General features: G+C 36.3%; 1 protein-coding gene across 3 annotated transcripts in view; it reads right to left on the bottom strand.

The window, feature by feature from the left end:
• The window catches only part of ALCAM (activated leukocyte cell adhesion molecule), a 210372-nt gene that overhangs the window by 31174 nt on the left and 157875 nt on the right, over positions 1 to 21323 (bottom strand). For all 3 annotated transcript variants that reach the window (XM_032852094.1, XM_032852095.1, XM_032852096.1), the window contains exons 4-9: positions 19571 to 19635; positions 18259 to 18346; positions 17624 to 17806; positions 7699 to 7826; positions 5785 to 5917; positions 1965 to 2077 (exon numbers count right to left, since the gene is read on the bottom strand). In XM_032852094.1, coding sequence (XP_032707985.1) covers positions 1965 to 2077; positions 5785 to 5917; positions 7699 to 7826; positions 17624 to 17806; positions 18259 to 18346; positions 19571 to 19635 — 710 coding nt within the window. The remainder of the gene's footprint in view (positions 1 to 1964; positions 2078 to 5784; positions 5918 to 7698; positions 7827 to 17623; positions 17807 to 18258; positions 18347 to 19570; positions 19636 to 21323) is intronic.

Raw genomic sequence — 21323 nt, 5'->3', positions numbered from 1 at the left:
GATTGTTCTTCTAGATCTAAGGAAAATGCAAGTTCCTTGTTCTTCAGACACTTCCAAAAATATATTTCCCTTCTCCTTTGTAGTTTTATACACTCAAGAGTTTTATTTCAGACACTTTCATTTACTGAATTTATAATATGGAACAAATTCATAAACTTTGGAGACTCCGTTTTCTTCTTTTTGAAATTGGATAATAATCTTACCATACTGAATCGTTTGAGGACTTAATTATGTAAGTAATATAATGTGTTCAGGAAAGTTCTCAACTGGTAATAGCTACTCCTTGTAAGTCCACGTAGATGAACTAGTATTGAAAGACACTGGAGACCTGTGCTAAGTTATCAATGATAGGCATAAATGTCAGAAAGCCATCTGATGGGATGCATTTACCAAGACAGGGTATCCATTACAGAGCCATGGTAGTTATGACAAAATGTTTTTAAAGAAATCATTACTAACAGCTTCCTATCCTAATTTCTATGAACAAAGGAAATGCAGCATTTAATTTAAAAAAAATCACTTGGTATACAGAAAATAATGGTATTTAATGAAACACAATTCTAACATCATGTGGTCTTTCCCCACTGTGAATTTTTCTCCACTCCCCAACTACTAACCAGTAGTAGCGAGACCACCTTGATCAACACAACACTATTAACATTAGGCATTCAATTAACAACAGTGACTGCAGTTGATGTAGAAACTGGTTTAGCCAAGTAAACTTAGTCTCTCTAGTCCTGTGTTGAAACAATTAAGTGCTTGTACGATTACTGAGTAGTCTGGTTGCCTAGGACTTGTCCAGCCCTTTGACCACAGACTACTACAAATATATCACAGTAAATATTCAGTCTACAGAGTGACATTTTAATTATCTGAGTGAAATGAAGGGTGAGGAGGCTTCAATTAAAAGAGAATAAAATAGGGAACTGCACTTTAAAAGAAAAAAAGCTAGTCAGAGAGGATCTAGTGTTAAAAGTAATCAAAAGCAATACAAAATAATGTGTATTTTCAGCAAGAAGAAATCCTAACAATACATTTCTCCACAATTTTTTATAAATATAATTCTTGTCAACTCCTATGTGAAATGGTTTATATGTGTTTTGTCAACATGTGCACTGGGTGTTTAGATATACTAGCTGAGGACTTAGTAGTGGAATTACAACCTTTCCCTTTGGTGATAATCTTGTCTCAAATCACGAAGTACCAATCCTACCAACTCACTCTAAAAAGGTAACAATGACTAGGTTCTCAGTAATGGCCTACATTTCAGACAATTACAAGACTAGAGGCACTCACTCAGGAAGTACTGACCAAGCTCCACTGTGTTCCAGGTGCTCCACTATGGCCCACGGCTGAAAAGGTATCTCTACTTTCAAGGTGCTACGAATTCAATGAACTCACGTTCAGACACATAAGGTCAGTTTCAGGCTGAAAGTTATGTGATCAGAGCATGTATTTATTAAACCCAGTAAGGCCTGAGTTTGAGTCTAACTCTGCTACTTAAGAGCTTTCTGATTTCTCTTGCCTCAACTTCTTTCTGAATTACGTGGGGAAATAATAAATGTCCTGCATATTTCACAGGGTTCTTTTTAAGTGTCATGTGTGAATAATGTGGGTTAAAACACACTGAAGATTGTTAAGCTCTAGAGCATATAACAGTATCCATGTGTGGGTCCGTGAGCATGTGTGTATGTCGAGAATTCACATAAATACACATAAATCAATGTAGATACACATAAATCAATGTCCCAAAGTATATTTCAGACAATCAATTATGGATGCCATACTGTTGTTGGGTACCTATAAAATTTTACTGTGACATCATTTATATGATTATAATATAGAGAAAGAGAGCATGAGTGTGGGTGTATAAACATATTTAGATATTTAGATGTCCAATTAAATGCAAGAGTCAAAAAGGAGTCAGTCCAAACAGTGTAATATTATCAAGAAATAGGACTTACTTTCATCCATACCACAGTTGCATTCCTACTAGCAGATATTGTGCATGACACAGGCAAGGCATCGCCAATCTGCTTGGTCACCTCCCCACTTGGGTTTAAGGACAAATCCAAATCTGTGAAGCAGAAAATCTGCTTGAAATGCAAACTCCAGGAAAGAAAAACAATCAAAATATTTTGAAGAAGAAAAGATGAGAGACCCCCCCCAAAAAAAAAGAAAAAGAAAAAGAAATCCTTCTAACAGTCTTCAAAATTCAGAACTGATTTATGTGACCAAAATTACTGAACTGTAGTGTAATCAGTCCACTTTTTCAAGCCATGTTTGAGACCAGTTTGGATAGGGAAATGGTCAATCTAACTGATTATGCATTTATTTGCAGTTAACATGACTGATGTTTTGACTGCATAGAAGTATTCCACTGGGGTCTACTACCTTAAGAAAAACAATTCTTAAATCATTTCTGGAAGAAAAGAAAGATGATGACTAGGTAAATATTATAAAAAGAGTTGGTAAGGCATGCCAGGAGAAAATTAAGTATATTTAGACGGCAGGTGGTAATCTGAAAAACCATGAGGTAGTCTATCCGTTTCTTCAGAGAGAACGGACTATGGTAGTTAGATTTTTTTTTAATGCAATTCCATTTCTTATGCAGCTGAAATTTTAAGTAAGATCTATTGTTAGGTATGCTGGCAGCAGGCATCTTTTTAAAAACAGAATAAACACATCTAAGGAGGTATAATCTTTCAGATGGAAAGCAATTTCTATAAAAATCTTACTATCGCAGTATGATCTGTATGAGGAAAATCTAATTCAATAGAACAAACATTTATTGTGCAGCTACTAAGTTGCAAGCACTGACGAGATACAGAAATGGATATAAGCTTACAATTTACAATTTTTGAGGTAGAGGTAATATGCACCGTGCTAAGTGACTCTGATGCACAGCAGCATGAAATCCACGTCTACTAGCATCCATGCTATAGATCAGAAGTTCAATTAGTATTTGTTGAAAAACTAAAGAAAGGGTTACAAAGAGAGGTAGAAGCAAAGGCTTATGGGAGTATAGAGAACAGAGCCCAAGTGCATTACACAGCAGTAATAAAGGCTTTGTATATGAGGCAGTATCTGCTTGTGGTCCTTGACAGTTGAGAATGGCTTTGATAAATGGAAATACAGGGAAAACTTCTGCCACATAAACAACGGCAAAATGCTGACAGAATATGGCAGATTGCACCACCGTGAGTAATCTGGTATGAATGGTTATAACACATGAACCATAAGCCTACATACTTAGTAGAGGTCAGACTCTAAAGGACCGTGTTTGCCATTCTATGAGTTGAAACTTTATTCTACAGCACTGGGGATTTCCTACCACACCCCGTGCTTCTCCTTGGTTTTACGTGTTAAAACTGCCGTGGGTTGACAGTTGGCCAAGTGTCATTTTTAACACTTGTTTTTCCTGTTAGACTGTAAGAACCATGAAAGCAGGACCCTTGAGTTGTCACCGTCCATCCAGTGTCTGCCCCATGCTAGGCTCTGGAAAACAATGACTGGGTGGAGGAAAGAAGCCTGCCTTCACACAGTCTCAATAATACTAAAATATCCATTATCATATAGGAAAGTGGAAGTGGAGTTTCCTCAGAAAATCTGGATTGGTTACACTTAGATGAAAACCCTATTCAGGGAGAGTCAGAAGCTTTCGTTAGTTGGACAGTTAACCTGCCAGTGAGAGGATAAAAGAAGTGATTTTAAAGGCTGGAGATGGACTCTGACAGTTCTGATGAAGAGTCTATCTGTGCATGAATTGGCAGAGGAATAGCAGACGCTTCCTCAGCGACTCTGGGCCTGTGGGCGGAGAGCCCTGAGGAGGGGTCTGTTCTACACACACGTGCGCGTGGGGCCTGGTGCTTCTCTATCCACATTCCCTTTCGTCATCTACGGAAAGGAGACAAATCTTGTTTTCAGACAACAAACAAGCAATCAAGGATAAATGGGCAAAACCCAGAATTTTTATGTTTTCATTTCATGTAATTCAGAGTAGAATCTTCTTTATTTGCAATCCTTATTTCAGCCTTTAAAGAGAAATACAGGCCTTAAAACCTGATGTTATAGTCTACCTTTCAAAACCAAAAAGCATTTAAATCCAATTAAGTGCACTGAAATCCAATTAAACTGTTAACATACTTTTGTTTAATTTTGTTTTTCTTTATCACAGCTGATCACTGAGGTACAATGTGGCTGCACCACATTTGCCTTATTACTCTGCCAACTATCCCTCCATGCCTCATCCACCAGTGATACAAATAAGGGCCTTTTCCTTCCTTTTAGGGTCCTGAGTAGCTGGCATCTCTTAAACATAAGCTTACTGTACCATCTCTATGCACTGGATTACTGGTTATTGGCCCACAGATCTCATGGACAAGAATATCAGAGAGTTATTTCACATGAAATTCTATCAGCTAGTTATATTCTCTTACTTCCCTTTCTTCTTTTTCTTTTTCTTTTTTTTGGTCATGGAACAGTCTGGAAAAATGGTCCCAGGACTTACTCATCCTCAGAGAAAAAGTAGCATTGTTTTAATCCTAAGAGATCACTGCTTTCTCTCTAACCAGTTTCTGATGGCAGACACACTCAGAACTATACAACACGAATATGGTGCAAATAGAGAAATGGCCTGGCAGTGAACATTTCTTAACAGTCTGCTATTTCTATAGGGCTCCCCAGGGTGTGCTCCCAACATCAGAAACTCAAAAACAACCATCTGGTTACTCTATTCCCCAGTGTATCTCCTTGTATCGCCCTCAAAGTTTTAACTCCTATCCTATATGTTTTCCAAGCATTATAGGTAGAATGAGAGCTTTAGAACCATTTCTTCAGAACAATTTCTAGTCTCTTTCCATTTTGAAAGAAAGAAGTCCCTCATACTCAATGGGATTAGAGCACTTCGTGCCTAGGGAAACTTCATCACGACGGAGCATGTTAACAGGTGCTACTGGGTTCAAAGGACTTAATAGAAAGTTTGGCCTACACCTCCAAGCAACAGTGACGTTAGCTAAAGCACTCTGTAAATTCTAGTGTCACTGGGGAGGAGTTCAAATTAGTCTCCCCTTTCCATAATGCATCAGGGTATATAAAGAAATGTCGGAAATTATGAAATAAAGGACGTGAGGTACTCTTTCTGATGTACCTCTCTTTTTTTTAAATCACACTGAAGTATAACTTTTGGAGTATTTGGTGATCAAAAGTAGGTTAAAAGCTAACACATACATTTAGGGTGATTTTGAAGAGTTTCTGTTTCTAGAAATTCTCTATTCTTCTATACAGAGGCCAATATTAAATGGATTTTAGTAGTCTCTACCCCTGCTGCTTCCAAAGGTTGAGTCTATAGTAAGACTCTATGTTGCTTGGGTTTGGGTGCTAATGTTATTCTGTAATAATAATAATTAAAAAGAATACTTGATCTACACTTTTTTTCTGGGCCAAGTACAAACTTGTCAACTTTGAGAATATCTAAATATTTTCTTAAAATAAAAAATAAGTTAAGATCCACAGGAATATTCTGGACACCACAGACTGAGGACATCTAGAAAGAAGATGGAAGTTTACCACTCTCGAAAGTTGCACTTATTAGATCCACTCAAGATTTCAATATTGCAGGGCAAATCTGGACCGAAGTGGAGTTTGCTCCGATGCACTTCAGTAAGTCTATTGAAACCACGCTACTTAAGAAAAATACAGTTGCAATTTATTTGAAAAGACCGCCAAGTTAGACTGTTAGAGGCCTTTCAAGTGAAGTTGGTAATGAAGAATAAGGTCACTTACAGTGAACGGTGACGGCTGTTGAAGCAATCATGCTTTTTTTGTCTATCAGGGAGCATCTGTAGTCTCCTGTTGCATTGCGCCTCACATCTGTCAACGTGTAAGTATTTGAGCTTCTTATTCCTTCAGGCTGTCCCTGTTGAGAGAGGTAAAATGTCAGATGATTATACTTGGGAGCTACAAAGAGATGAGTTGTATTTCTTGACGAAAATACCATTTTCTTATGTAAGAGAAAAAAAGGGAAAGTGTTTCTATGATGGGACAAATGAGAGTAGAGTTTGTGTTATCGGATTTCTGGAAAAATAGCTGCAATTTGGGTTCTAAGGAAATTGATGAGCTAATAAAGATGACATTGATGATATCTATTCTATTGACAGCATGGCTTGAATTTGAGAGTTAAATCCGATTAAAAAAAATCCAATATTTCATTTTATATTTATGTCCTCTAATTCAACAAAAAGATTTCAGGCAGTTTTAAAGAAAACATGCCACATATCCAAATAAAAAGGAGAGGAGAAAAAGAAAGGAAGAAAGGAAGGAAGGGAGGGAGGGAGGGAGAGATGGAGAGGGAAGGGAGGAAGGGAAGAAGGAAGAAAGAAATAATTTTTTTTTAAGAGTAAAGAAAAAGAAAAGAATTAATAAACTAAGAGTGAAAAGAATATAAATGAACTAGGAGTACATAGTAATAAAAAACTATAATCATCAGATATTGTTATAAAGCTAAGACATAAATTTGGCTGTCCTCCCTGAGAGCCAAGGTGGAAATATAGTTTCAGAAGTTCATTTGCATGAGAGAAAAAAACAGCATGTTTCTGAACGTACTGTTCAAAGAACAAACTATTATTTATCAGGAGAAACAAAGTCTTCTACCAACATTTCAGTCTAAAAGAAATCAGCTGTATTAGTCTTCTAAGTAATGTAGTAATGATATTCTTAAATGCTACTGAGAAAGGTAGTGGGTGACATTTGTACACATAACCCTTAAGTAATGCAATATAAGGTTGTATATGGCTTCTATCAATGGAAAAATCCTGATCATGAAAGTAGACCCAGGGAACTCAGTGACTCCATCAAACATAGTAACATTTGTATCACAGGATTCCCAGAAGAAGAAGAGATAGAAAAGGGGAAAGAAGGTTTAGTTGAGGGAATTATAGATGAAAATAGACATCCAAATCCAGGAGGCACAGAGAACTCCCATCAAAATCCAACAGAAGGTCATACACAAACCTAGGGAGAGTTCTGGGAGAGCGAACAAGTGTCCTCAACAGCTCTTTCCTTGTATGACTCCATACTACCATGATTTCTAGGACACATCCTAGAGGAATGTTCCAAATTATTTTCTCTATATATGATTCCTTTCAGTTATCATATTGGTAAAAGTTGAGGAGCTCGCCCTTCAAGACCATATGCCATGGAAGATACAGCCCCTAGCTTTATTGTGTCAAGCTAAATGTTATGTGCAACAGAATGGTCCTATTTCAGAGGTTCAGAGATGTGTTCAGAAAGGCACTGTAGTAGATTTAGAATCTACATCGTTGCTGTCATCATTCTTCATTTTAGAGTTATCTGTTTTTGAAGAACAGATTCTTACAGCTTATCTAGATAATGAAAACTAGAGTTTTTGTAATTATGGTTTCCTATGATAAGCTTTTTACCTATTTTCCCCTGAAATCTCCTAAAACTGAGAAAAAAAGGCAAGATCACTGGTAGATGCCAAAAAGAAACCAAACCAAACCCAACAAACGTAAGACAACCTTTCAGAGGACATTCTACAGGTGTCCTTTGTCCCCAAGAATAACACCTTTCTCTCTTAAACTGCCCAACTACGCACAATTCTTAATATGTCAGCCAGTGGCCACACGACAGGACAAAATGACAGCAGTCTAGCTCAAATCATAATCCGTAAGCACTTACGGGTAAGTAAAACAAAAATTCCTCAGGAGGAGGGTTACCATTTCCCAAACACTTAAGAGTGATGTTATCCCCTTCTTTGATGGCATTTTTTGATGGCAACACTTGTATTGTCACTTGCTCAGTAGGATCTGCAAGAGTCACAGACACAAATTAACCATTTTCATCAAGTACCAAATTACTCTGTACATACAATATAAATGACTAAATTATACACAATTTTCTTAAGAAGCCAGTAATGGTAATTACTTCAATGTATCCTTTTATAGAGGGATTGAAGTTAATAGCTACTTGCTTTACCAAGTACTAATCTTGGTTAGAGAAAACTACAGAGACCTTGTTACATAAAAGCCAATTTCTTCTTAGCAAACTGTCTTTAGCTGAGGTAGGAATGGCCATAATTATTTTACGTGTAAAAGACGAGTAGGAACAATCTCACTGCATGATTTCATTATAAGGGCATTTAACTATATCATATGAACCCCATGGTTTGGAAAGACTGGATCAGCTTCCACAGTAGCTAAAACTATTAGGTACCCTACACTCCTCTTACATGATAATACCTTATATTAAATAAAAAGAGACATGACCTAAGCAATGCCGGCAAGATTTCTGGCATGCAGGAGAATAGATCAGTTTTCAAAAAGATGAAACCTGTGAACTGAAGACCCTTAAAACAACCAACGGGACTGTAAATATACTATAATTCCATTCTGTTCATTGGAGCAAAGGTGCAAATTTCATTCCATTTGGTCATTTTTATGGAGAAAATAGGGCTAAAGGGTATTCTTTAGTAGAGGCTACTACTAACAGTAGAACACTAAAAAAATTAAAGGCTAGGTATGAAGGACAATATCCAGCAAACAGAAAATAAGAGGAAGGGGTGTTGGCAGTTATAAATGACCCACTTTCTAATGTAGCTTGTTATATAGCTGGATAATAAGAATAACAGAATAAGAATAAGAGTAGAATAATAATTTATGAAGACGTACTTTGTTATTAGCTAATAAAACAAATAAGTAGTAAAATCAGAGGGTTTTTTTCCCTATCTCTTGCTATCATTTATGTATCTTTTTAATATCCAAATGCAGAAAAAACATAGAAGGGTTGATTTAGATTGCTTTGTTGCCTTTTTTTCCATGCTTGGGTCTATTTGCCCAGAATGTTCTGAAGCTTAACAGTGACTGGTTTAATACACTTTTGTTAGTTTTTCTGAATTTCCCCGAGGTAGTTCCCTCGCTAGTGGTTCCCAGTAAAATTGGAAGGTAAATAAAGTCTGTTTTTCATCCCCTGCTGGCCTTCCATTTCTACGCCTTCTTCACTCTTTTATGTGGCCCTTCACTACTCTGGCCTGTTGCATATCACTGCAAGACTGCTCAATCAAAGCTGACACCAGAACAGCCAGGATCACAGTCTGTCTGACTTCCTGCTTTATTGCAAAACTTCCCTTCTCTGTGTCCCCTTTCAATAGACTCTGTTCTGCATTAGAGAATTGAAGAACTACACTGAGATCAGAGAGATCTGAGTTTTAACAGTAACTTTCTGGATGTCCAACTAACATGTCTCAAACAAAATTAACCATCTCTTGCTCTCCCATTGCCCTGGACTTTTTCTCTGAATTTTACTCTGTCTATTAGTAAATCATTCTTCCAGGTATTCTGGCTTTTTCTTATCCACTCTATGTGAATGATTAATACGATTAATACTATGTTTTGCATCTGATTCTCTCCTTTATTCCTACTAACACTTCCATTGTCCAGGTGCTAACCTATACCTGAAACATGGACAGTCCTGCATTCCACTCCATCATATATATAATATATAAATTTTATATATATTATATATATATATATATATATTTCCTCAAAATCAGTTTTCTGAAGTAATGCTTTGAAGATTACAATTATATGGGACGACTGAAATAAAAATTTCCTAACCTGGTACCCATGACTGCCTTGAACTATTCAGGTAAGAAGTATATCTCACTACTCTCTATATACCACTACATAATAACCGAGATTCTATCCAAATTTTCTTTGTCCTATCTCCATTTATCCTCTGTCCACTCATGTATTCATTTGTTTAGTTAATATTTATTTTGTGCTGGCACTAAATGCTGAAGTTATAAAGTTGAAAACAGCATGGCTTTCAATCTATTTGTAATGACATCAAACAATTAAGACAATAACAACATAAAAATTGGATATGATGTTATCACTGATAGTTAATAGATGCAGGAGACTGGGAAGTATCTGGTACAAACTGATAATACAGCTGGAATTTAAAGAATAAATAGGTGTTTGCTAGAAAACAAAAGTTTGGTAGTGACAGCAAATGAATAGTCATGTAAGTAGTAGTCTAAAGGAGGAATCTGAAAAACAGAACAGGATTATAGAAGACACAGTGAAGTGGTGAAGATTGAGACATAGTGCAGGACCATGGCTACAAGGGATCTGAGGCATATCAAAATTGGGAGTATAAAGACAAAAGAGGGAAAGAAAAATCCTGATCATGAAAGTAGACCCAGGGAACTCAGTGACTCCATCAAACATAGTAACATTTGTGTCACAGGAGTCCCAGAAGAAGAAGAGATAGAAAAGGGGAAAGAAGGTTTAGTTGAGGAAATTATAGATGAAAATAGACATCCAAATCCAGGAGGCACAGAGAACTCCCATCAAAATCCAACAGAAGGTCATCGCCAAGACACAGAGTAGTTAAATTTGCAAAATATAGAGATAAAGAAAAATCCTAAAAACAACAAGATAAAAAGTCTCTAATTTATAAGGGAAGACCAATAAGGTTAGCAGGAGAGCTCTCCACAGAAACTTAGCATCCAAGAGAAAGTGGCAGGATATAATCAATACACTAAATGGAAAAAATCTGCAGCCAAGAACACTCTATCCCGCAAGGCTATCGTTCATAATAGAAGGAGAGACAGTTTTCCAGACAAACAAAAACTAAAGGAGTTCAAGACCAATGAACCAGCCCTGCAAGTAATAGCAAAGGGGACTCTTTAAATGGGAAAGAAAAACTAAAAGTGATAAAGACCAGAAAGGAACAGAGAAAACCTCCAGAAACAACAACAAAATAAGTAATAAAATGGCACTAAGTTCATATCTGTCAGTCATTACTCTGAATGTAAATGGACTGAATGCTCCAATCAAAAGACATAGGGAGTCAGATTGGATAAAAAAACAAGGCCCATCTATATACTGCCTACATTTTAGACCTAAAGACACCTGCAGGTTAGAGTGAAGGGATACAGAAATATCTCCCATGCAAAAGGATATCAAAAGAAAGCTGGAGCAGCAATTCTCATATCAGACAAACTAGATTTTAAACCAAGGTCTATAACAAGAGATGAAGAAGGGCACTATATCATAATAAAGTGATCTATTCCATGAGAAGATCTAACAACTTAAATATTTATGCCCTTAATGTGGGAGCACTCAAACATACTGAAAAATTAATAACAAACATAAAGGAATTTATTAATAATAATACACTTATTGTAAGGAACTTTAAAATTCCATTTATATCAATGGACAGATCATCTAAGCAGAAAATCAACAAGGAAACAATGCCTGTGAATGACACACTGGACCAGACAGATTTAACATATATTCAGAACATTTCATCCTAAAGCAGCAGAAAATACAATCTTTTCAAGTACACATGGGACATTCTCCAGAATGGACCACATACTAGGTAACAAATCAAGCCTCAATAGGCACAAAAAGACTGATATCATACTATGCATTTTGCCAATCATAAGGCTACGAACTTGAAGTCAACTAGAAGAAAAATTTTAGAAAGAACACAAATGCATGGAGGTTAAAGAACAACTTACTAAGGAATGACTGGGTCAACCATTAAAAAAGAAATAAATACCTGAAAACAAATGAAAATGAAAACATAATGATCTGAAATCTTTGGGATGCAGCAGAAGTGTTCATAAGAAGGGAGTACATACCAATATAAGCCTACCTCGAATACCAAAAAAAAAAAAATCTCAAATATGCAAACTAACCTCACACCCAAAGGAGCTAGAAAAAGAAAACAAATGAAGCCTAAAGACAGCAGAAGAAGGGAAATAATAAAGATTAGAACAGAAAAAAAGTGATATAGAAACAAACAAAACAAAAAACACAGGAGGAAAAAAAAAAATCAATGAAACCAGGAGCTGGTTTTTGAAAAATATTAATAAAACTGACAAACCCCTAGCCAGACTTCTTAAAAAAGAAAAGAGAAAGGACTCAAATAAAGTTACAAATGAAAGAGGAGAGATCACAACCAACACCACAGAAATACAAACAATCATAAGAGAATATTATGAAAAATACATGCCACCAAGTTGGGCAATATGGAAGAAATGGATAAATTCCTAGAAACACATAACCTACCAAAACTGAAACAGGAAGAAATAGAAAGCTTGACTAGACCAATAACCAGCAAAGATATTGAATCAGTAATAAAAAATCTCCCAAGAAACATAAGTCTAGGGTCAGATGGCTTCCCAGGGGAATTCTATCTATTCTTCACAAACTAGTCCAAAAAAATAGAAAAGGAAGGAAAACTTCCAAACTGATTCTATGAGGCCAGCATTACTCTGATTCCAAAACTAAAGAGATTCCACTAAAAAAGAGAACTACAGACTAATAACCCTGATGAACATGGACACAAAAATTCTCAACAAAATACTAGCAAATCAAATCCAACATTACACTAAAAGAATCATTCACCATGATCAAGTAAGATTTATTCTTGGGTTGCCAAGGTGGTTCAATATTTGCAAATCAATGTGAGATACCACATTAATAAAAGGCAGGCTAAGAACCATATGATCCTCTCTCAACAGATGCAGACAGAGCATTTGACAAAGTACAACGTCCGTTCTTCATAAAAACCATCAACAAAATAGGGATAGAAGGAACATACCTCAACATAATAAAGGACATAAATGAAAAACCACAGGTAATACCATCCTCTGTGGGGAAAAACAGAGAGTTTTTCCTCTAAATCAGGAACAGCAGAGATAGCTACTGTTACCACTGTTATTTAATATAGTACTGGAAGCCCCAGCCTCAGCAATCAGACAAAAAATAAATAAATAAAATAAAATAAAATAAAATAATTTTTAAAAAGTGAAAGGTATCCAAATTAGCAAGGAAGAAGTCAAATTTTCACTGTTTGCAGATGAAATGACAGTTTATGAAAGACTCCACCAAAAAATTGTTAGAACTGATACACAAATTCAGCAAAATTGCAGGATACAAAATCAACATGCAGAAAATGTTGCATTTCTATACACCAATAATGAAGCAGCAGAAAGAAAAATCAAGAAATCGACCTAATTTACAAATGTACCAAAAACCGTAAGACATCTAAGAATAAACCTAACCAAGGAGGTAAGAGATCTATACTCTAAAAGCTGAAGAACACTTTCGAAAGAAATTGAAGATGACACAAAGAAATGGAAAAACATTCCATGCTCACGGATTAAAAGAACAAATATTGTTAAAAAGCCTAAACTACCCAAAGCAACCCACACATTTAATGCAATCCCTATGAAAATATCACCAGCTATTTTCACAGAGCTAGACCAAACAATCCTAAAATTTGTATTGAACCACAAGACCCCAAAAGCCAAAGCAACCTTGAAAAAGAAAAGCAAAGCTGGAGGCATCAGAATTCTGGACTTCAAGCTACATTACAAAGTGGTAGTGATCGAGACAGTCTGATAATGGCATAAAAACAGATACATAGATCAATGGAACAAAACAGAAAACTCAGATATGGACCCACAACTATATGGTCAACTAATCTTCGACAAAGTCTCTTCAACAAATAGTGTTGGGAAAACAGACAGCAACATGCCCAATGAAACTGGATAACTTTCTTACACCATACACAAAAATGAACTCAAAATGCATGAAAGACCTAACTGTGAGACAGGAAACCATCAAAATCCTGGAGGAGAATACTGGAAGCACCTCCTTGACACTGGCCATAGCAACTTCTTACTGGATGCATCTCTGGAGGCAAGGGAAACAACAAGTTAACTACTGGGACTTCAACAAGATAAAAACCTTCTGCATAGCGAAGGAAACAGTCAAAAAAACTAGAAGGCAACCTACAAAGTGGGAGAGGATATTTGCAAACGACATATCTGATTAAGGATTAGTATCTAAAATCTATAAAGAACCTATAAATTTTAACACCCCAAAAACAAATAATCCAGTTAAAAATGGGCAGAAGACATGAACAGACATTTTTCCAAAGAAGACAGCCAGAATGGGTAACAGACACATGGGAAGATGCTCACCATCACTCATCACCAGGGAAATAGAAATCAAAACCACAATGAGATACCACCTCGCACCTGTCAGAATGGCTAAATGTAACTACACAGCAAACAAAAGATGTTGACCAGGATGCAGAGAGAAGGGAACTCTCTTACACTGCTGATGGGAATAAAAACTGGGACAGCCACTCTGGAAAGCAGTACGGAGTTTCCTCAGAAAGCTAAAAATAGAACTACCCTACAACCCAGCAATTGCATTACTAGGTATTCACCCAAAAGACACAAAAATACTGATTTGAACAGATACATGCAGCCTGATGTTTACAGCAGCATTATCAACACCCAAATTATGGAAAGAGCCCAAATGTCCACCAACTGATGAATGAATAAAGTAGCTGTCATATATATACACAATGGAATATTACTCGGCCATAAAAAGAATGAAATCTTGCCATTTGCAATGACATGGATGGAACTAGAGAGTATTATGCTGAGCAAAATAAGTCAGTCAGAGGAAGACAAGTGCCATATAATTTCACTAATATGTGGAATTTAAGAAATGATAACAGATAAACATAGAGGAAGAAAATAGAGAGGTAAACCATAAAACAGACTTCTAACTATAGAGAACAAACAGGGTTGCTAGCAGGGAGGTGGAGAGGGGTTGGGTTAAATGGGTGATGGGGATTAAGAGTGCACTTGCTGTGATAAGCAACTGGTGTTGTATACTAAATCCTACACCTAAAACTTATATTACACTGTATGTTAACCAACTGGAATTAAAGTAAAAACTTGGAAGAAAGAAAACAATGAGCGTGAAGATTAATCCAAGAGATCTGGGGAGTTACTAAAGAATTGTAATCATAGCACTAACCTAACATGGTTTCACATCTGTTTTTAAAAAGATATTTTCAGCAGCAGCTTGGAGGGCAGTTCAGAGTGAAAAGAAAGGAATATTATTTTGGGAATCACAGAAATACGGGCCATGAGAATGGTGGCATATTTGTAGGCAGTGTCAGAAGGTAGAATCGGATAAACATAAACATAACAAATCAGATTAACATAAAGATCAACATAAACATAAAGATCAACATAAAGAGCTAGATTCTATCAAGTTTCATTACTGACTGGAAAGGGTAAGGAAGGATTAGGGTAGGAGTGGACTAGGGCACCTTCCTCCAGATGAACTGACCAAATTTCTTGCCTCTGAATGTATTCTCTGTCCTTTCCGTTTAGCTCCCTCCTTCTCCACTTTTAACGTGATTTTCCAAGTGTGGTCCTTTTATGAACAGTGTTAGCATCACCAGGGAATCTGTTATAAATGCAAAGTGTTGAACTCCCCCCACAACTACAGGATGAGAAACTTCAGAGCAGGGTCCGGTGATTTGTGTTCTAAGACCTTCTGGTGATTCAGATGCAACAAAAGTCTGAGAATCACTGTCCTTGGGCATCTGAGCTTTCAGTGCTATTCATTGAGCTCTGACTGTCACTTACCACATGTGACCTTGCACTGACAATTTCCTCCCCCTGTAGGTATCTCATTGCTCTACTGGAGTCCTAAACTCTTTGAATGTCAGGACCCTATTAAGCACTTTGTATCTTTACCAGGAAGTCCAGCACTGCATACATTGTGGCTTCTCAAAAGCTGTGCCAAATGCACCCCACACAGCCCAGCCACAGTAAAATCATTCCCTTCTTATTCATCCAAGGACTTTTCTGCTTACCCGGATCTTCGTATCTGATAACATACATTCCTGTTTTTTTCTGAAGCCACTTTCCCAGTCCTTATTACTCATCTTGATGCTCTTTCCTATCTTGTACTCCTGCACTTACACCAAGAGAGTTTATTTCCAGTTCAACATTTTTGAACAGACAGAATTCTGCCTTTACTTACAGAAATAATAGTTTGATTTTAGATAAGTTGCACATAATGAAATCCTTTAAGTCCTCACTTTAAGTCAGTATAGAAGTTGAAACTTAGATACAAAGTTTAAGGCACAACAATCCTTTATTGTCAGGGCAAGTGGAATGTCAGTTTTGTTCTTATATAAGGTTCTACACTTTATGGAACCAAAATAGGAATGCAGAGATTAAACCCCACAATGGCTCAAATGGCATTTCTGCTCTTTCTTCAGAATACACGTAGAAGTATTAGGTCATTCTACCATATATGACAGTATTACAAAAAGTTTTGATTCTTTTTTTTTTTTTAAATAATGAAATGCTTCTAAAATTTTTAAAACAGCATCTCTCCAAAAATAGTATCGCTAGTTCTATGCATCTGTAGTAATAATGATCATATGTAATAATAATAATAGTACTTAGTAGCAAGAACTTAATGAGCAATATAGGATGCTATTTTAGATTTGTGATTTCCCTTAATCTCCATAACATCACCGAGTTATTTTTTCCATTTCAAGATAAGAAAACTGAGACCTAAAGCAGTTACCTACTCTTTTAGAAAGGCACAGAAATTGACTGTGTTGGGCCTGGACTATCAGCCTGTTTGCTCTGAATCTTGGCACCTGTCTTATGGGAAAGAGAACAGCATGGCAGAAAAGGATTCTAACCCAGTCTCTATAGCTAATTTAGAGCAGGTCTCTGAGACTCACTTTACTGCTTAGTAAAATAAGGAGTTAGATCAGATGATCAAGAAGGCTCCTTTTTAGTCTAATAGCCTATGTTTCAAATTTATGAAATAAAGTTAACCAAAATGTCTGGAATAAAACATCCTATTTAAACTTGTACAATTGATCTTATTATTATTTTTTTTTCCATTAAAATGGAAATCCCATAGCAAGAAGTCCAATCAGTCATAAGCTTCCATTCATCTGTCTTTCATTCAGAAAATAATCAGATGGCATTTTGAACTCTTATAAAACTCATAACTTAGGGCGCCTGGGTGGTTCAGTCGTTAAGCGTCTGCCTTCGGCTAAGGACATGATCCCAGGGTTCTGGGATCGAGCCCCACATCAGGCTCCCTGCTCAGCGGGAAGCCTGCTTCCTCCCTCTCCCACTCCACTTGCTTATAGTCCCTCTCTTACTGTCTCTCTCTCTGTGACAAATAAATAAATAAAATCTAAAAAAAAAAAAAAAAAATCCATAGCTTGTGGGGACTACCTGAAGGGATCACACTGAGTTAGAGGTCTTGTTTTTAAGGAACTTAGCATCTAGCAGAATCCAGAAGAGATCTTCAGAAATGACAAAGTGGAAAGTGAAAGCTATCACAAGACAGAGTAAGCATTTATTCTATAGGTATTCCAAGGAGAAAGAAATTATTTGAGTACTGCAGAACAGGAAAGAAGGATTGAAGGCAGAATCCAAAGAGAATGTGGATTAGGAATTGAAAGATTAATAGCATTAGAATACTCTAAGACATTAAAATTGCATAATTGTAGGGGTGCCTGGGTGGCTCAGTCGTTAAACGTCTGCCTTTGGCTCAGGTCATGATCTCAGGGTCCTGGGACCGAGCCCCCCATCAGGCTCCCTGCTCAGCGGGAGCCTGCTTCTTCCTCTTCCACTCCCCCTGTTTGTGTTCCCTCTCTTGTGTCTCTCTCTCTGTCAAATAAATAAATAAAACAAACAAACAAAAAAAATTGCATAATTGCATACTGAGTTACTTACAGTAAATATCAAAGATCACTTGTTCAGACTGAAGTGTTTTCTGACCAGATGGTCCATAATACGTCACAGAGCAGGTAAATGGCATCTGTATGTCAGCCTTGGTTGCCTTGTACTCCAGGGATGAAGTCATGGTATAGAGCTGAGTTACCGGGTCCATTTGCTTTTTAAAAATTAAGACCACCACTGAAGAAAGTAAGAACACTAATGATAGCATCTTTCATTGGAAAAATCACAATCCTTAAATGTCACAACACCTTGATAAGTGGTTTTGTCCTTACTATATTTAACAGGAGGGAAAACTGACATGTACTGAGGTAGAATGTCTTTTCAGAACCATGAAATCAGAGACACAGACAGAAATAGAATCCTGGAATCCTATCTCCCACTCCCTTTAATTAACTTCTAGAACATGCCATATACAGAAATAATTCTTCTCTGCTCTTGATTCTTCTGCACAAGGACTAAAATTATGTTTTAAAAAATCACTTAATGACTTAATGGTTACTGAAAGGAACAAAGCATAGAACCATAGATCAAAAAGGCCAATGCATTTAGATGCAGGGCAGTCTAAAGAATGCCTAGACGAGAGAAGGTCAAAATAGGTCATCTGAATTTACTGCCCACTTCTTACCCACCTCCTTCAAGGGGTTGCAGCACTTTTCCATTCCTATACCACGTGATGTTGCCATCTGGGTAACTGTCTTTTGAAATGCAGTCTCCCAACTGCAAAATGAAAAGGAAATGTTGCTACCTTGGTTCCATCAGTGGTTGTCAATTTGAAAGCTTTGGACTCCTCAGGGGGTGCAGCTCTTCCAAAGGTTTCCTGACCCATTCATTATCCAAGCACTGACTGGGGACTGAATACATGGTCCCTTGCATTAAAAACAATGCCTAGTACTTAAAATTATGGTCTTGCTCATTTAAAAACATGCAACAGATGCTGCCACTATTAATAAAATCACATTTGTCCAAAAGCATTACCAAATTCATTTTGACATTATTCATTTTTAGTATTAACTAAATAACACAACTACATTAACATTGGCTATTCCCATGGTTCATAGATCTCAGCATGCAAGAATCATTAACGGTATGAAAGCGGGGCTGCCTCTCTGGTTTCATACTATTTAAAGTTCAGATACATATACCTACCAAATCTGTAATTCCCACCACTTTTCTTCAAATGTGTTATGACTTTAGTATTTAGCATTTATCAAATAACATTACAAAATAAAACTTAATCTGATTCAAAGAACTTCTCACTTGTTTGTATTTTTTTCTTCACAAAGGAAAATTTAGGTATTTTACTTAGTGAAATAAGTTAGTCAGTTGATGTGCCTAAATATAACCTCCAACTTTGTCTCCTCTCAATACAGCCTCTCTTCACACCTCTTAATGTGACTGTTCAAATTTGATCTTCTCATATCTTTACTTCAACTTTTTAATAGTTTCATCTACCAACAGAATAAAGTCCAAATTCCCTCCATGACATAAGGCTTGTCATAATCCAGATTCTCTTTACTTCTCCAGATTTATCTTTTACTGCACTCTCTTGCCTACTGTCTTACCACACAAAGTTCCAGTAACACAAATAACGTGATGTTTCCTAAAAATGCTATTCTCCTTCACATCTTATTATTTCACGTTGTCGGAAAACATTTCAACCCTTAGTTTGGAGAAAATCTACTCATCTTTCATGACTCCATTTCACAGTTCACTGAAATAAGAAAGACTATACCTTTTCCCCGCCTCTGCTCACCTTCTCCTCCTTTCAGAAATGACTACATCTTCCTCTGTGTTCCCCGCTCTAACTCAGGCAGACTTTCTGACTGGCACCTGTAACACTGTCAACTCCATAAGAACAAAGTCTATCTTATTTGTCCTGGCATCTGAGGCCAGGAGAAGACATTGCTAAGTGAAGGCAATGAATCAAACGCAAGTTCTTACCTTTTTTAGCTGCTCTGTTTCAAGAAAAGGCGCTTGGCTTACAATTTCAGGTTTGGATGGTTGCTCTAAAGTCAAGCAGAGAAAGGTTTTAAGCACACAGGAAAGAACAAAAGGACATTTGTGATTTGAATTATAGAAAAATAATTCACTTATTCAAAGCAAACACATTCCCATATAATCTGTAATTAAGAAATCTGGTTAGCCCACTCCCTCCATGTATTTGCTTTATTATATTAAGTACTATTTTAAATGCTTATTACTCCGAATTAAATATTCGTAATGTCTTCTGAATGCTTCATAAGCTATAACTATGGATTTGATAGTGAAATAGAGGTTAATATACGAAATATGAATATGATTGTTAACTGATTATCATGTGTACTTTCCACTTACTAATAACTTCCAGCTACTTAGATGAAGACCTGAATCCACAAAGGGTACTTACTAAAAATGCAGATTTCTAAGCCTCCCTTGGCCAGAAGTAGGATCTCTAGGGACAGTCCTATATATCAACTTTTTAAAACAAGCTCTCTACAAGATTTTTAGGCACAATGAAGTTTAAATATCATGGTTCTAAAATCATGCTAACTAAAAAGAGTTAAGGGATATAAACGTTCAAGTTTTCTGTGTATCTCAAACCTTATCTTTAAAGTGAAATCACATTATGAAATTATAAATGTAAGGAAATCCTTCAAATTTGGAACAGAGATAATAGACAGAAGCATCTCAAATGTAGGAAGTTCTAGAAGCATCCATTCTAAGAGAGCTTTCAGGAAAAACTGGTTAAAAATCACAGCAACAAGGTAGTATTCAGATTTATTTTAAATTATTTACTCTTCGCTGTTAGTTATCTATCCCTGACAGATTTTTTACTTTTTAATTAGCTCTAACAATTAGTCTCCAGAAAATGGATATTCCCTCTTTGTCATTGATTTTTTGTGAATCTCATGGAGCAAAACTATTCTATTCTCATATAAACAAATAAAGACAACCAGTTCTTTCATTCATAGTCTCATTGTAATATCATCTCCAATACCTTTAGTTTCTACTACCAAACGAGACTAAGTTGGCTTTTATAGAGTTATTAGTCAGTCTGGGATTCTGCTATCAGAAATGTTGCCTACCCAGACCATTACAGAAAATAAGGATAAAGACAGAAAGTGTTTGGAAGAGCAAAATGGCTATCACCAAGACTGTGTAAAAAAAATATGTAAACTTCTTCATGTTACTATTGAGAGTTCATTTACTTTTTACACAATTGTTTTATATTAGAAATTGGAACAATGAATAATAATAGTAAATCTTCCTATGTGTTCAACTTATGCCCTTTAACTATAGGAGAGCCAGCTTACTATTAATTCTAGAAATATTACCCTAATTCAATTTGCACAAGATGGATTATTTTCTAAATATACCTACTGGAAACAAAACACAAGAAAGATAAAAAATAGAAAAAAGAAATACAGAAGAAAAGAAAGGTGTAACAGAGACAGTTACATTATGACAAACAAAAAGTGACACCTGTTTTCCTGACTGTTAGAAATGTGACCAAAAAATTATTAAATCTGACCAAAAAGTCAGGATGAACAGCAATTTCTGTGAAGCATATGGTAGGAGGTTAAAGCCTTCCACATATCAGTAAGCGCTGGTGTTATCACAATTTTAATGTAATGCCATTAATGTTCACAATTACAACTCTGAATTCCTGATAGAACATTAAATTCTGTTCTGAATTTATGTTTTAAGACAAAAG

Source organism: Lontra canadensis, unplaced genomic scaffold, assembly GCF_010015895.1.
Source record: "Lontra canadensis isolate GAN:19392208 unplaced genomic scaffold, GSC_riverotter_1.0 scaffold6, whole genome shotgun sequence".
Lineage (NCBI taxonomy): Eukaryota > Metazoa > Chordata > Mammalia > Carnivora > Mustelidae > Lontra > Lontra canadensis.
This window is presented reverse-complemented; position numbering and strand designations above follow the sequence as displayed.